A 16,662-nucleotide genomic window follows, 5' to 3' on the forward strand; every position below is an offset into this window, starting at 1 on the left:
GGAAAGGAAACTCTCCTTCAGCATAGGGAGAGTTTCCTTTCCTCCCTATGCGATTGATTCCCAGTGCCAGCTACTTAGTAGGGGCTTCACCCCAGGTGCACCCCTGGGTGCGGAATGAATGTGTGCCCACGTGATCTGGGCACACATCTCCATCAACATCTCCATCAGTATGGGGTAGAAAGTTAGACAGGCATGTGCAGAGCAAGGAGGACAGGTCAGGTACAGAAGGTCACCAGGGCAGAAAGTCCCAGGTGTCTAGCAATGCGCAAAATTGGGAAAACAAGGACATCGTCCCCAGGGTGATATTTCCCTCCCTTAGCATAATTGATGGTCATAAGGTTTACACCCCTTGACCTTTCATAGAGCTGGTCATTTGATTCAGACCCTCCCCTGACCTTTCCTCCCCTGGTATGTCACTACTCACATGATAGACGCCCCTTTAAGAAGGAACAAGGGGCCAAAAAGTGGCCTCATGTGACCCATGTGGGCCTTTGCATGACCCCTCCCTTAAGTATTAGCCTCTAGGGATAACACCTAGGTCTTAGCTGTGTTCCACCTGCAGGCCCAGAAAAGCAGCACAACCAGACAAGCAGTGCCATGGCTGTCATCAGAACCAGCTGCATGGACTAATGACCTTTTGCCCTGGCACCAGCCCATCAGTAGAGACCATGACCTTGAAAGGACATGCCTGGGAAGCTGATGAATATTCTACTGGGGTCCTCCCCTGAGACTTCCGGATAAATACTTTCAATTTGGAGGACCCAGTACAGCTCTCTCTGTGGATTATACCTGCGCCGTTCTGCACCGCCTTCTCCCTGGGGTGTTTTCCTTGCCTCTCTCTTTCTCCCGAGCTCCAAGGGCCCTTATTTTGCCTCTGTAACTTGTTTCCTGGGCCAATTTCTTTCACAGCTCACTTCTACCTCATGCCTTTCTAAATAAACTTCCTCCTGTAGTTTGAGTCTTGGCTCTGAATTCTTAGCCAGAACTTCAGTACTGAGGTTGCTCAACCAATTAAGAAAAATTAAGCAAAGATTAAGAAAAACTGGAAAAGTGTACCGATATGGGGCACCCTTCTCTCACTTTGGGAGAACATTTGGAAAAACAATTTAGCAGGGGGAATCAAGAACTGTAGAAATAAATGCTCATTCTCTTTGGCCCAGTAACTGCACTTCTGGGATTTTATTCTAAGGGAATAATCCTAAATATAGAAAAAGTGTCATGCACAAGAATTGTTACTTTATTTTTAAAAGTTCCAATATTATATGTAATAATGAAAACTGGAAACAACCTAAATATCAACAATAAGGGGAAATCAAGTATATTAAAGTGTATGACTATTATGCAACCTTTAAAAAATCTTTATTAAAAGTTTTTGTAACATGAAAAATGCTTGTATTGTTCAGTGAAAATGATAAGATAAAATTTCATATACATTATCAAACTGACATTTTTAAATACATGGAAATAGGACTAGGAAGATATCTTAGAAAATAATTAGCAGTGATTCTCTTTGTGGGTAGAGTGGGATTATGGAGAATTTTTCTCTTTTTCTTTTATGTTTTTCTATACTGACCATATTTTTACAGTAAACATTCTATTTGTCATACATTTCTCCTTGGAGAAGAGAAATCCTTTCTTTTTATTTAAGATCCCTGTCTCTGAGGGGTTAATTTAATATAACTTGCCACTGGTGGCCCAAGCAGAAAGGAGGGAACCCCTGGCTGATCTTGGAGTGGTTCCTAATACAGTGAGATTACGTGGGTCCTTGCACTGTGTGCGGTTGTCACTCCAACTGCCTGTGTGGGTTCAGTCCCACTGGCCCAGGAGCAGGTCCCAGGCCTTGGGCACACAAGGCCTCATACCTGCACAAGACTCAATAACAAGTCAGTCTTGTGAGTTTCTTTCTGGCTCTGCCCTTAGTTTCTGCAAGCAGGTCTCCTTGGTTCTTGGAAAGCAAGTGCCACACGTCTACCCTCATCCTTACCAACAGCTGTATCCTTTCTGTCTCCTCCTGTTACATCCAACTCCCACCCTCCCAGAGCCTTTCTGCTGCCTCTCCCACCCAACCCCATTATCCCAGGGTCTGAAGCCCTACCTCTGAACCCAGATGTCCTGGCATGAGTGCTGGCCTCCGTGATGAGCCCCCCAGGAAGCCGCAAGCCCACTCTCTCAGACCAGACCTGCCATCTGCTGCCAGATGCTTCCCTGTGCGTCAACTTGCCTGCCAAGATGGTGAGCGACTGCTTGCCAGCCCTCCCCGGTGCCACACGCCCACCTGGTCCTCCTGATTGCCTGCAGCTGAGGCTCTCTTGATCCTCTCCCTGTCTTGGTCTCCTTAGCTTTATCTCTGGGTCCCACTCATTGCTGATCAAGTTGTCATTGCTAGGATCATAGCTTCTTACGTTCCTTTTCCACCTTTCCTCTGGGGTTGCACAAGGGAAATTTGGCCAACACCAGGGCCCCTTCTCCTGTCCTGTTCAGGAAATTTATTCTGGGTATATGACTTGGGGAAATAAAGTGGACTGCTTCCCACCGAAATGATGGAGGCCTCGATCCTGCATTTGTATCTGACTAAACAGAACCTAGACTAGACATCCCTCCTTTTATTCAAGAGTCTAATGTGAATGAATGATGGTGATGATGATGAACTATTCTAATGACTGGTACTATGCTAAACACTGAACATGGAGAGCCATATCTAATCTTAAACCCATGACATGGGCTGGCACTATTGGCAGTTCCATTTTACAGATGAGAACACTGAAGCTCACTTAGGTGAACTAGGTCAAAGTCACAGAGATAGTCACTGAAAGAGGCAGTTTGATCATTAAATACCATTGCAGGAGATACAACATCAAAGGCAGGTCATTGCAATGAATGAATGGAGAGGCTGTAGTAAGCATAACCAACAGAAGACTGCATGTCCATCTGCAAGGTGGAAGTTACCACAAAGCCCCAGATGACTTATGCCAGGCAAGAATGGGCGTCCAGAGTTGACAGACCTCCCAAGTTTTCATGAGATGCCAACCCATCTACATTTTTATGTGCAATCTTCCTGTTTAGTGACGTGGGTTCAACATTCTCAAAAACACTGGGTGAGCCAAATCTATGCCAGGTGGACCACCAGTTTGCAACTTCTGCACTAAGCAATACTGTGCACCTTCCAATTCTTACCTGTGACTTATATGCTTATCTTTGGGAAGGGCCAGGGTTACGTACCTGCACAATCTCTAGCATTTCTGCCTTGCTGATGTAGCCGTTTCCATCCAGGTCATACATGCTGAAAGCCCATTTCAGCTTCTGCTCCAGCTTGCCCCTTGATGTCACACTCAAGGCTATGATGAATTCTCTAAAGTCTATTGTCCCATCTCCATTGGCATCAAAGGTACGGAAGACGTGCTCTGCAAATTTGGAAGCATCCCCGTAAGGGAAAAAGTTCCCGTAAATTTTCTTAAACTCTTCCATTGACAAATGTCCACTGGGGCAGTCTCTCAAGAAGCCTTTATACCATTCCTGGATCTCGTGCTCAGTAAAGTCTGTGCTCTCCAGCAAGTCCTGCATGACCTCTGGGCGCAACTTGCTGTTCTGTTTTCCCATCCTGGCAGCAAGAATTCAGCTGTAGATAGAAAAGAATGTATATAATTTTAAACTTGTTCTTCAGAGGCACATTTTATAATCTGTGATTGTTCCTTTGGGAAAAAAAGAAATAAGCTCTACTTTAGTTCAATAACATTGTCTAGGTTTTCCAACACCGTAGTCAGTCAAACAAAATGATAGAAAGACAAGCAAGCAAATGACATAGAGCAGGAATATCACTGAAAGAGACAAGATGTGAGAAAGAGAGAGAGAGAACTGGTTACTTAGTTCTGCCTTGTCTATTTGCAAGAGGTTATGCCTGGCTTTAAGACGGATTCTAACACTCAGTCCAAGTATAAGAAGGGAGAATTAAAGGAGAGGAAGTGAGAGAATATTTACAAGTAAAGTACTGCTTGGGTACCTGCTGAATATTATAAACAGGCATGAGTAAGGAAAATAGAAACCTATCTAATACCACTAAAGCTATGTAGCTAGGTCAGTTATTTAAATTTACAAAGTCAAGTCAGCATAGGGTTTAGACAGAAAAGATGATACTTCATCAAGTTGTTTATGTCTTATGAGTGTGGCTTATGGAATAGGCCAAACTTTCTTTTTAAAATAGAAATTAGTTAATATTTTCTTACCCTAACAGGAGCACATATCCACAGTAAAATAGCGAAACAACACAGTGATGCATAAAGGAAAAGGTCCTCATCATTTCATGTCTTAAGACTTAGGGAAAACCCACTGCTGACATTCCGGTGTGTGTCCTTCCACATTGTTGAATGCATGCTCGTCTAAATATGCTATTAACATGTTTTAACATTTGCATTAAAAACAAGACTATATATCGTATACCTTTAGCTATATATTTTTAAACTTAATAAGGTGTGACAAATAAAGACAACTTCTATTCGATGGGAAAATACCAGTAATTACAATCTTCCCATTCACACAGCCATTTAGCACTTATTGAGGGCCATATACCCGACACGTTTCTGGGCACTGTGGATACAAAGAAAAATAAGACGTGCCCCCGTCTCCGTAAGGTGCACCCCGCTGTGTATGTACGGAGTAGTGGAGGCACGAAGGGGATGACGTGAGAGGCTGGGAGTGGATGTGGTGCAGTAAGAGCGCACAGAAAAGACGCTCAAGCCAAATGCAGGCAATCAGGGAAGCCTTTTTGGAGGAGGTATTATCTGAGCTTAGTTCCTATTGCCAAAGTTTTATGCTTTAAACATGGTCAAGGTAAACCCCTTCTCAAAAAGAGGCTCTGTACTTATATTTTACATTTTTCTTATATTGGGGAAAAAAAAACCTGAAAGTAACTGTTGGAAAGTTACAGAATATATAAAACAAAACGTCTCCATTTTAATCAAGATTTTCCATTTCTTTTGAGATTTTAAGCTTTTTGTGCTTATTTATTTATGTCTGTCTCACTCCCACTACATAGTTTACCCCTTGATACAGAGTCTCCATTGGGGTTAGTCTCTTTTGGGCCCACAACAAAAAACAGTTGGCGATTTAATGAAGGAAGGATAAACAACTACAACATCGAAATATGGAACGATTTCCTTGGACAGGCATTTTTTTCTGATACAAAGATGACGTCGTGGCATTCACAATGCTATTTGGCACACTAAAGCTCTCTGGTTGTTATATACCAATGGCATATTTCACACACTAGAACAAATAATCCAAAAATTTGTATGGAACCACAGAAGAGCTCAAATAGCCTCAGCAATCTTGAGAAAGAAGATCAAAGTCACAGGTATCATGCTATCTGATATCAAACTATACAGCAAGACCAGAGTAATCAAAACAGCATGGTACTGGCATACAGACATATAGATCAATGGTACAGAATAGAGAGCCGAGAAATAAATCCACACCTATATGATTAACTAATATTTGACAAAAGAGGCAATAAAATACAATGGAGTAAAAACAGTCCATTCAATAAATGGTGCTGGGCAAACTGGACAAACATATGCAAAAAGAAAAAAATGAAACTGGACCACCTTCTTATACTGTATACAAGAATAAACTGAAAATAGAGTAAGGACTTAAATGTAAGACTCAAAACAATAAAACTTCTAGAAGAAAATATAGGCAGTAAAATCTCAGACATTTCTTGTAGCAATATTTTTTCTGATGTTTCTCCTCGGGCAAGGGAAACAAAAGAAAAAATAAACAAATGAGACTACATCAAACTAAAAAGGTTTTGCACAGCAAAGGAAACCATCAACAACAGTAAAAAAAAAAAAAAAAAACCCTAGTGACTGCAAGAAGATATTCACCAATGATATATCAGACAATGGGTTAATATCCAGAATTTATAAAGAACTCATACTACTCAACACACACAAATACACACAGAAAAAAGCAATCCAATTAAAAAATGAGCAGAGGACTCGAATAAACACTTCTCTAATGGTCAATAGACATACGAAAACATGTGCAATGTCACTAATTGTCAGAGAAATGCACATTAAAACCACAATGAGATATCAGCTCGCACCTGTCAAAATGGCTGAGCAGTAAATCCACAAATGACTGATCTTGGTGAGGATGTGGAATAAAGGGAACTCTGTTGGGGGGGATGCAAATCAGTGCAGCCACTACAGAAGACAATATGGTGGTTCCTCAAAAATTAAAAATGGAACTGCCTTATGACCCAGTAATTCTACTTCTAGGTATATATCCAAAACACTAATTCAAAAGAATATATGCACTGTGTTCCTTATATAATTATTTACAGTCATCAAGATATTAAAGCAACCCAAATGCCCACCAATAGACAGGTAGATAAAAAAGTGGTTGACACATGCATATAATAGAATATTACTCAGCCATTAAAAAGAACGAAATCTTAGCATTTGTGACAGCATGCGTGGCCCTAGAGGGTATCATGCTAAGTGAAATAGGTAAGTCAGAGAAAGACAAATACCATACAATTTTACTTACATGTGGAATCTAAAGAACAAAATAGATGAACAAAAAAAAATTGAAACAGACTCATAAACACAGAGAGTAGAAAGGTGGTTGCCAGAGGTGAGAGGGAGTTGGGGAACTGGGTGAAATAGTACAGGGATTAAGAAGTACAAATTCATATTACAAAATAGTCACAAGGATGAAAAGTATAGCATAAGGGAATATAGTCAGTAATACTGTGGTAACTATGTATGTGCCAGGTGGGTACTGGAAATACCCAGGCAGGGAATACTTTGTAAAGTATAGTATTTCCTGTATACCCATCTGTTGCTCTTACTAAAAATAAATAGAGGGCAGCATTTGCATCTCACACTGTTCAAACTTTTTTCATAATACCCACAGTTCAGGAAATGGCAATCAATCCTTACTGATCGCCAAGGTGACCGATTTTTGTGTTCAGAGCTCTGCACTGCAGACAGCACTGGCCAACGACCCCAGCCCTCCACCCCAACCCCACCTCGCGCTCCCAGGCTGGCTTCTCCGAGGGGCAGGGAGAAGAGAGCCCTCTTGCTATTAGCAGGACCAACAGCTGCAGGAAGGAGCTTCCATTCAGAGGTCCCTCCTTATGCAGAAACAGGCAAACATCATGTTATACAAGAGCAAAATTCAACTACAACTCCAAATGGAGCACAGACAGAATTTCTAAATTGAACCTTCCAATAACTTTCACTCCCCTCTTGTGTTCTTTTCTTTCTGAAGAAATAAAAGCCAAGTTAGAGAGGCTGGCTTTTATTAGAATTTTCAAACTGTCATTTAGTTGCTAAGTTGGCAATTTGCCTGAGGCAAGAATTCAGAACCATGAGGTAATACATAATACATGGCGTTATAGAGCTCTGAACATTTGCTGGAATTTACAAGTAATTTTGAGTTTTCCTTTTGGGGGGGTTCTTTGAAATACAGCTCTCTGGTGTGGTAGTCAATCAAATCGCCATTATTATACTTTTTATTACACTTTGGTTCTATGCAAATCACCCCATGGCTCGCCTTGGGGGAAAATGCCATTCCAATATTTAAATCCAACCTCTTAAAGAATGTTTTATTTCCCTATATATAAAAAACACAGTTTCTTCAAAACTAAACTTAAGCTCCTTTCCCTATGTTTAGAAAGTGCTTCTCATTTATTAGCTGTTTTTGCACTAGAAACAAATGGCCTCAACATTTTGGCTAAGTCTCCCACTGAGACTGATCTGTGTACAGCTTTTTCACTAAACAGTAATTAAACCACATTTACAAGTTCATTAGCACAGAAAGGCCATCACACAAACAAGGCAGAAGAGCAAGCAATAAGTTATTTGGGATATGGGTGTTTGTAATTTAGTCCAGAATTTGTTTCAGTAGATAACTACAAATACTTTACTACATATGATGTCTGAACTTGTGAAAACCATCTGGATTTGGTTAGACTGTATGACAAAAATATCACGGGACATATGATGGAGCTTCATTCCCAGGTGGGGATGGGGGTTAGGAGGGGTGAGTTAGAGGCATGCCTGACAATATTGTTTTCTTTTGAAAGACAGGAATTTCTGCCCATTTGAGTTGAAGAGGGGGGAAAAAATAACGTCAGGGAAATGCCACATTAATTAGCAGTGAAGAAAAAACAGTCTGGAGACAAAAGTTGCACCTCAGGTAAAATCTTTTTTGTTACTCCATTTGGTCATTAAAACTCTTATTTTGTGCCAGAAGAACATAATGGGGAAAATCTCAGGCCATTGGATAAAATTGCTTGGGTCTAAAACCTGGCTCTGCTGTTGCCTAGTTTTTGAGTAATTCACTTAACTTCTTGGTGCACCTCAGTTTCCTCATCTGTAAAATGAATTCAGCAGTCTGAATTCATACTTCATTGATGTGATGTGAGAATTAACTGAGAGAGTCATATACACAAAGCTGCAGCATTGCATCAGGGCCAGACATCACGGAAAACAAAAACCACATCTTACCCTTGACAGCCCTTCATATATTATTCTATTGAATCTTTCCAGCAATCCCGAGAGGCAGGAAGGCTTTCTCTATTTTATAAGTAAAGAAATGAAAATTCAGAGAGGTTAAGTGACTTGTTCCAAGTCACACAGCCTGTGAAAGAGAGAGTCAAATGGTAAGCTCCAGCTGTACTTGGCTGTCCGTTGGTTTTACCTACTACGCCCAACTAGCTCCAAGGACAAAGGACAACTAGAAATTAAGACAACAGTCCCAAAACAAGTCAGAAGGAAGAAGTGATGAGAAAGGAGATAACTTCCTACTGGAATTCATTTATTCCACGCGTGCGTGCTAAGTGTCTGCTAGGAGTGAAGTGCAGCTGCAGGCGCGGGTGGTTCAGCAGGAAAACGACAGATAAAAAAATCCCTGTTCTCATGGAGCTTACAGTCTAGTGCAAGAGACATAAAATAGGTGGAGATGTGCCAAGGAGAAAAGGAAAGAAGGAAGGGGGTTGGGCAATACCAGGTGGGTGGGTGGATGCCAGAATTTTAATTAAGAAGTCAGGGAAGACCCCACTAAGAAAGCAACATTTGAAAAAGACCAAAGGAAGTGAAGGCAGTAGCCATGGAGAGATGTGGGGGAAAGACTACTCCAGGCGGAGGAAACAGCAAATGAGAAGGCTCTAGAAGACACACATGCTTAGCAGGCTCAAGGACGGGGCTGGAGGGGAGGGCATGAGAACGTGAGGGAGATGAGATCAGAACACTAGTGAGAGCCAGGCGGTGAGGGACCAGGAGGTGACTAGAAGGACTTTGGCTTTCACTCTGAGTGACATGAAGCCCCTGAAGGATTTTAGCTGAAAAGTGATGTAGGAGTGATTTATATTCCACAATAATACCAGGCTCGCTCTGGCTGCGGTGTTGAGAATAAGCTAACGAGGGGTGAGGGCAGAGGTTGGGGGACCGGTCAGGCGGCTACTGCAGCGATCCAGGCAAGAGATGAAGGTCACCAGAGCTGGGCGGTAGTGGCAGAGGAGGCGGTAATTGGTTGGCTTCTAGACATAGCTTTTCGGAGTCAACAGAATGGGATGACAATTCAGCTGTAGGGTGTGAAAAAGGAGAGCGGTCCAGTGTAACTCCAAGGCGCTGGCCTAAGCAGCTATCAGGGCAAAGCTGAGATTTGCTGGGCTGGGAGAAGAGGAGAAGCAGGGCTTGTGGGTGGGGCAAGGCTGACTCAGCTCCCCCTGAGCTACCTTTGAAAAACACAGAACAGGCAATGCCACCCCGCTTAAAGCTCTACGTGGACTTCCCAGCACACTTCAGATAAAACCCAGACTCCCTCCTTCAGCCCAGCAGGTTTGGTCTGCGTGGCCGCAGCCAACTCTGACTCCCCGCTCCCTCGTCTGCACCCAGCTACCCCTGCCTCCTGCATGGCCCCTCTTTTACCTCCTAAAGGCCCTTGCTTCAGGGCCTTGAAGAATACTTTTAAATAGCCAATAACTTCACCCTTTAGTGTGTGTGTATATACATATATATTAATGTAATGTATATTATGCATACCATATATTTATTTTTGCTGAATCTGTACTTTCATTAAGTACAATGCACATCTAGTCTGTTAATACCAGCATTCTGTTACTTAGTTCACTCTGATCAGGGTAATATGGAATTTCCCAACTTATTTTGGGTCACATCCAGTCTCCCAAAAAATAAATCTGGGGTTAATATTGACCACAGATGAAAAAGCCAACTGTACAACAGAGAAGACATGAAACCACCAACAAAGAACCATGACCAAGAATCTAAAATATGAAGTTAACTTTCTATTTAAAAAGAAGAAAAAAAAAGGCATAGTTCCTAAAAACGATGCCACAGGGAAAGGAAATGGTGACTAGCGAACAGCCTCTGGGAACGCATGGGTGCCCTCCTTTGCTTTTTTTGACTCTGTGGAGAGAAGGATCTGAAGCATTTCATTTCGTTTCTGCAATTCTTCACAAGGTTCTAAAAACTCCAGGAGTTAACTTCTCAGAGCCCAGAGTGAGATTTCTCAGGGAAAAGTCTACAACTTACCCTGGATGTCCTGGTAGCTTCAGAGGAAAAGTCTCAGTGCAAACTGCACTGAGGTCCCCCAAAATAGAATTCACGAGGTGCTAGCAGCTGAAGTCAAGTTCCGTTACAACAAAGAACACAGAACCCATGGTGGCCTCAGTAAGACATCAGGACAATTAAAAATGTTTGCTTGTTGGGGACATGTAAACTTGTCCTTTAATTTCTAACCAAATGAACCACCTATATTATGAAAACATCACTAGAAAAAGCTTCCTACAGTGTAGGGAAGGACATGATAAAAGTTATAGATGAATGGGAGCAAGCATTCATTTACAATGACTTGGACCTTAGGTATTGTGGCCATCTGAATTTTACAGGTGGCTAAAATCCAATAGCTTCATTTCTAGGTCAGTTGTCTTTGATTCTCACTGAGGGGGAAAAAAAAAGACTAAATAAAAGCCTGAAGAGCACATTGCTTCAGAAATTTCTCTTCAATGAAACGTGCCACCCAGTGGAAGTCTAAAAAGAGACCATACATAGCCCTGGCTGTGTGGCTCAGTTGGTTGCGGTACTGTCCTATGCCCCGAAGTATTTTTGATTCGATTCCAGGTCAGGACACATACCTAGGCTGCAGGTTCCACCCCCGAGTTGGGGAATGTATGGAATGTTTTTCTCTCTCTCTCCCTTCCTCTCCCTAAAATCAGTGGACACGTCCTCCCGTGAGGGTTGAAAGAGAAAAAAAAAAAGAGACAGTATATTTTAAGTGCCACATTTGACATATTTATAAATAATGGGAAAATTAGGAAATAAAACACAGTGGTTCATAAAAGGAAGAATTCAAATATTAAAGAGGGAAAATTGAAGTTATATAACAACCCTGAACTTTGTTGTTTCTTGACCAAAGCCTCTGGTAAGATCAGCTGTTGTAAGGAAACCAGACATATTTTCTGCAACCTTAACTGAATCACAAAATGGCTTTGCTGGAGTTACTGAAGTGTGTCACAGATGCCATTGCTGGCGGGGAGGCATCCTTCCCCAGAGGGCGGGCATGAGGACCTGCATTTCCTGATCGAGAGGGCGCATCTGGGACGCGGAGTCGTACGCCTGGCACTTGCGCCCCTGCAGAGAGGTGACAGAGATTGAGATGAGAACTGAGCTGGTACCAAACACATAGTGAGCAGGAGGCTCTGCAGAAACGAGTTGGCTCTTCCTTCTGTCTCCCCGGCACTGACAGGCAGCCCGGGACACCCGTCTGCTCTTCTCTGGGTGAGCAGGGCTCACCTGGAACACCTGGGCCCTGACCTACAGCACCTGCATTTCAGGGCCAGCAGCCGGGCCCAAGTGTCAGTTTTCATAAGAATAAAGTGCAACCACAGAACTGCCAGCAAACCCTATATTTATGTTAAAAATCTGAATAGAACCCTATCTAACAATAACTCTTTGCCCCTCCCCTCAAAATGGGAATATCATTTTTGGTTTTGCTGACAACCAAAGCATTACATCATTATTATTTTTTTAAAAAGGAATAAAGGGCTGTGGAAATTAGAACATGAACACCCCCGCTCTGACCCAAAGCATTCCAGAGATGATAACCACTATTAATAGTTTTGTTTGTATATATACTCTCAGACATTTAAATGCACACATATGAAATCCCGTCACTCTAACCATAAGTGGCATCGTACTGTACTATTCTGTAATCTTCATTTCACTCAAAAGTACACTGTGGCTATTCTTCCATGTTATACATATGGATGTATCTCAACCTTCAGCAGAATTTTCACTGATTCAACAGATAGTATTGAGCATTGAGCTAGTGCCAAGCTGGTAACATGAACCGTACAGCCCTTTCATATTTCGTTGCATAAGATGTATTTAACTAATCTCCCTTGATGGACGCTTAGGCGGCTTCCACTTTTCTTTTATCCCTTGGCATTCACTTGAGCTCTGCTTCCTTGATTCTTGGGGGATTATCTATTGCAAAGAGGTTCTTGGTAGGGTTTCCAGACCCTCCCTTATAGATTTTCCAACAAGCCATTTTCCTCTAGAGAAGTGATTTTCAAACTTTTTCATCTCATAGCACACATAGACTATTTTCTAAAATTCTGCGGCACACAAAAAACATTTTTTGCCAATCTCACAAAAAAATAATTATAATTTTGATTAATTCACACTGGACAGTTATTGTTGTGTTGACTGTTGTCATTTTTTAAATTTGACAGTTGAAGGGAAAAGAGGTCAGTGCCCCTGACTAAACAATCAGGTATTGCGTGTTTTAAAAATTCTTGCGGCGCACCGGTTGAAAATGGCTGCTCTAGAGCCTTTATGTTCCCATGATGCTTTTTGCAAGAGTTTGCACACCAGCTAAGATTAGAATGAACTGGAATTGCAGTTGCATTTGGAATTCCACTCCATCCCCTCTGGCCTTCCTGTCTTCTAGGCAAACACATGTAAGTTTGCCACTTATTACTTCTAGCACCTAGGAGGGCACCCCGCCTTGCTCTTTAAAGAGTGCACTATTGTCACCACGTGCATGCCCCCTCTCTCTTCTCAGCCTAAAGAGATATTTTACCCAAAGAGCACCCTAAACCCTCTATTACTTGATCCCTGACTCCTCACTTTCCATGCCCACTCCTTTCCCTGCCACTTGAAGTCTAGCCGGCGGCTGCCTCCCCCACTACGCTCTCCGACTGTGCCAGCAACTGGATGTGAGTTTATACTGCATGCTTACAGTGTCTCTAAGGAAACACACGGGGCCATACTAAATGGTCACCCTGCACACCTGCAGACACCGCAAAGCTGCCCCAAAGGCAGAGATCATTGGAGTCCCCGAACTCGAGGGCCACAGAGGAAGTACACATGTCCCCTCGCTCTCAGACCGCCTGGCCCTTGGACCACTGCGTCAGAGCTGCTTGCCGGGGCCTGGGGGACAGATACCAGGTCAGTGCCAGCTGCCGGGAGGGAAAGAGTGGGGCGCTCTGGGGCTGCAACTGTCCCCCAGGGCTGCCACGGGTTGAGACCCTACCTAGGTTTGCTGACTTCTGTGGAAATCCAATTGCAATAAATGTCTGATTAGCTAAAGGTACTAGATATTCTCTTATTTAAAAGATAGGAGTTGTCACTTTGGGTTTTGATAAAAGGCTAAAGCAGAACAGTGAGCTGTCACAGACTGAGAGGGGCAAACAGGCCAGCTATGGGGACCCAGGCCTCTTACTTAGCCAGCAGCTGGAGGCACATGAGCAGCTCAAGTCCCCATTTTTAGACATTCTCTAGGGGCCACAAATGCATTTAGTTAATTGATACAAGCCCCTCCACAGAGTCTAAGAATAGTTCATAATTTTTTTATTTATTCAACAAACATGTGTTTAACATCTACTGTTTCCTGGCTTAGAATGAATATTTTTATAAAAATAGTATCCTACATGGGAGAGGGAAAGGAAGGGAATCTAGGATTCTGGTTGCAGCTCAGAGCATTTTCATTAATATTTTATTTTCATAATTCCACTGAGCAGTTGGTAGAGGGACATTACACCTTGGTTTTATTCCAATGACGAGGGGCTTCGAGAAGCTGACTGTCATGACAAAGTCTTATTACTTGTGGCCCCAGGGAAGCAGGATCAGAACCACCCTCCCCGCTCCCACCTCATCCATACCTTTGGCTCAGTCACTTTTAGCATTTGAATTGCTGCTTTTGCGGGAATGTGCTGATCAATCACTCCCTATCCTGGCCAACATGTCTGAAATATTAATGTTTGCCCATCAGCAATGTGTACAAATGGAAAGTCCATTGATTGGCTAACAAGAAGAAAGTATAAAGGAACTTCTTTTAACCTCTTGCACCTTTTGTGTCCTCCAGGAAAGTGTGTGGAAAGAGAATGGGACTTGGTAGTCAAGGAACCAAATTGAAGTTTTTATTATAGGTCCGCATTATGTGATCTTGAGAGTGTCATTTGACCTCTCTCTGTCTCATTCTTCTACAATGAAATAGGCAAAATAATACCTCTCTCACGGGGCTGTTTGAAGGACTAAATGAGAAAAAGGAATCCCAATGGCTGGGGGGAGTTCAATATTGTGCCTGGCATCTAGCAGGTGCTTGGTAAACATCGACTATTAATCTGAATGAGATAAGGGTTCAGTGTAGTGGAGTATTTACAAGATGAGCTCTCCAGATTTGGGAGCACTCCCCCTTGATTTAATGGAGAATTAGAAAGAACAAGAGCAAAGAAGTAACAAAAAAAAAAAGAAGGAAGGAAGGAAGGAAGGAAGAGAGAGAGAAAAGAAAGGGAAAGGGAAAGGGAAGGGAAGGGAAGGGAAAGGAAGGGAAGGGAGAGGGAAAAGGGAAGAAGGAAAGAGAGGAAAGCCAAAGAGCCACTGTGAGCTTCTGGCCTTACTGCGCCCATGGTTTCACTTGCCAGATGTGAAAGCATTTGTGTGTTTGCAGCCAGAGAGGACTCCTGCTGGACTTCTGGCTGAGTGTTTTCCCTGCACAAAAGTCATCATTTTAACCTGAAATTAAGCAAATCAGTTCCATTAGAGAAGCAGCTGATGGAGAGCAGGTCATTGTGTTTCCTTCTCTAGGGAGACCGGGTTGGGGGAAGTGGGGCCATCTGGGAATGAACCAGAGCAGGCTCGGAAAGCCCCGTGACCAATCAGCCACCCAGCTCTGAGCCTGGCAGGGCAAGAACAGTATATTCAGAAGAAACCGGATACCACCAACAGATGTAGGATATCAATGACTGACTGAATCAATTCTTCCTTACCTGGGGGAAAAAGTGATTCTTGGTTGTTTTATTTTTATTTTTATTTTTATTTTTATTTTCAAACTAATTCGAAGTCAAAGGTACAAAAGAAAAAGGACTAAACTTTTTGAAAAAGAAAATAAAACTCCATCAGTGGGGGGAAAATAGCCGTAGGAAAATCCTTGACTCTCAACTTTATTTCTAATTACTGCCACTCCCACCTGAACTCACAAATACTAACTGCTCTCCATGTTTAAGAATCTGTATCTGATCATGTCATGTTATTTCTCAGAGATCTTCCATATTCCCTACTGATGGCAGATTAAAGGCTAAACCTCATAGCCTGATAGTCAGGCCCCTTCAAGGTCACGCACCAACCTCATAGAAATCACCAAATTCCTTACTCTACCCTGAACTTGCACAAGCACTTTTATCATCACCCCAATCCTCACAATGATCCAGTGCACGAAGCTCATGAGAGAGAAACATAAATACCTTTGTAAACATTGAAACGGTTTCCAATAGTCAGCTTTGTCACTATGGCTCTCTCCTTCTCCACCTGTTGAACTCTTACCTGGTGTTCAGGTGGAGGTTATTTTTTCCTCTATTCGGCTGTTCTTCCTTTTCCAAGTGACCAGTAAGCATATCGCTGGAGTTTTGTTGCTACTTCTCTCTACAGCTCTGAGAAAGATGCTAACATGTGGCAGATGCTCAAGAAATGGTGGCTTCATTCTATTGAGACTATTTCCTATTGACCATAGAGGGTGACACATTGCTTGTGTCATTTTAAAGAATTCCATGAAGCAGAGTGCAGCTAGAATATTTATACGTATTGGTGTTGGTTGGCAATTATTCAATAGGTAGTAACTAAAGCTAATGCCTATGGACTCCTGCTCAGTGAGTTTTCCTTCTACTAAGAATATCTGGGGATCTGAGGTTGTTGTTTTTTCCCTTGGTCTAGGGTCAAAGTTTGTAAGACATGGTATTAATATTGTTTCTTTTCTTACATTGTTTGTCCTAGGAAACTGAAAGAAGTCTCAGTTTTAGATGCTGGTATATTAATATTTTATTTTCATAATTTCACTGTAGAGTTGGTAGAAGGATGTTATATCTTGGTTTTATTCCAAGGACAAGGGGCTTCAAGAAGTCAAAATTGGCTGGCTAAGAGAAAGAAAAAGTCTGCTAAAGTACAGCAACAAGCACAATTTAGAGCTAATCTGCATGCACAGGAGAGGCGATAAAGCGCAGCGGTTAAGGTCATGGGTATTGGAGTCAGAGGGCCCTCGGGTCCAGTCTTGGCTCGAAGACCTACTAGTTGGATGACCCGTGGGAACTTGGGATTCTTTATGTATCAGTTTCCTCACCTAAAAATGGTTTGTTTGGGGTTT

At 42.4% G+C, this 16,662-nt stretch overlaps 1 protein-coding gene across 11 annotated transcripts in view; it reads right to left on the reverse strand.

Annotated features, from left to right (window-relative positions):
- Positions 1 to 16,662, reverse strand: part of NCALD (neurocalcin delta) — a 348,886-nt gene that overhangs the window by 16,049 nt on the left and 316,175 nt on the right. For 10 of the 11 annotated variants that reach the window (XM_054590336.1, XM_054590337.1, XM_054590333.1 and 7 more), the window contains one exon: positions 3,220 to 3,616. In XM_054590336.1, coding sequence (XP_054446311.1) covers positions 3,220 to 3,597 — 378 coding nt within the window. In that variant the 5' untranslated portion in view covers positions 3,598 to 3,616. Of the gene's footprint in view, positions 1 to 3,219; positions 3,617 to 11,158; positions 11,229 to 16,662 lie in introns of those variants that run through there. The other variant, XM_054590340.1, reaches the window with a different exon arrangement.

The sequence above is a fragment of the Pteronotus mesoamericanus genome, unplaced genomic scaffold (genome assembly GCF_021234165.1).
Source record: "Pteronotus mesoamericanus isolate MK-2021 breed Mesoamerican mustached bat unplaced genomic scaffold, CSHL_Meso_final scaffold_174, whole genome shotgun sequence".
NCBI classification, from domain to species: domain Eukaryota; kingdom Metazoa; phylum Chordata; class Mammalia; order Chiroptera; family Mormoopidae; genus Pteronotus; species Pteronotus mesoamericanus.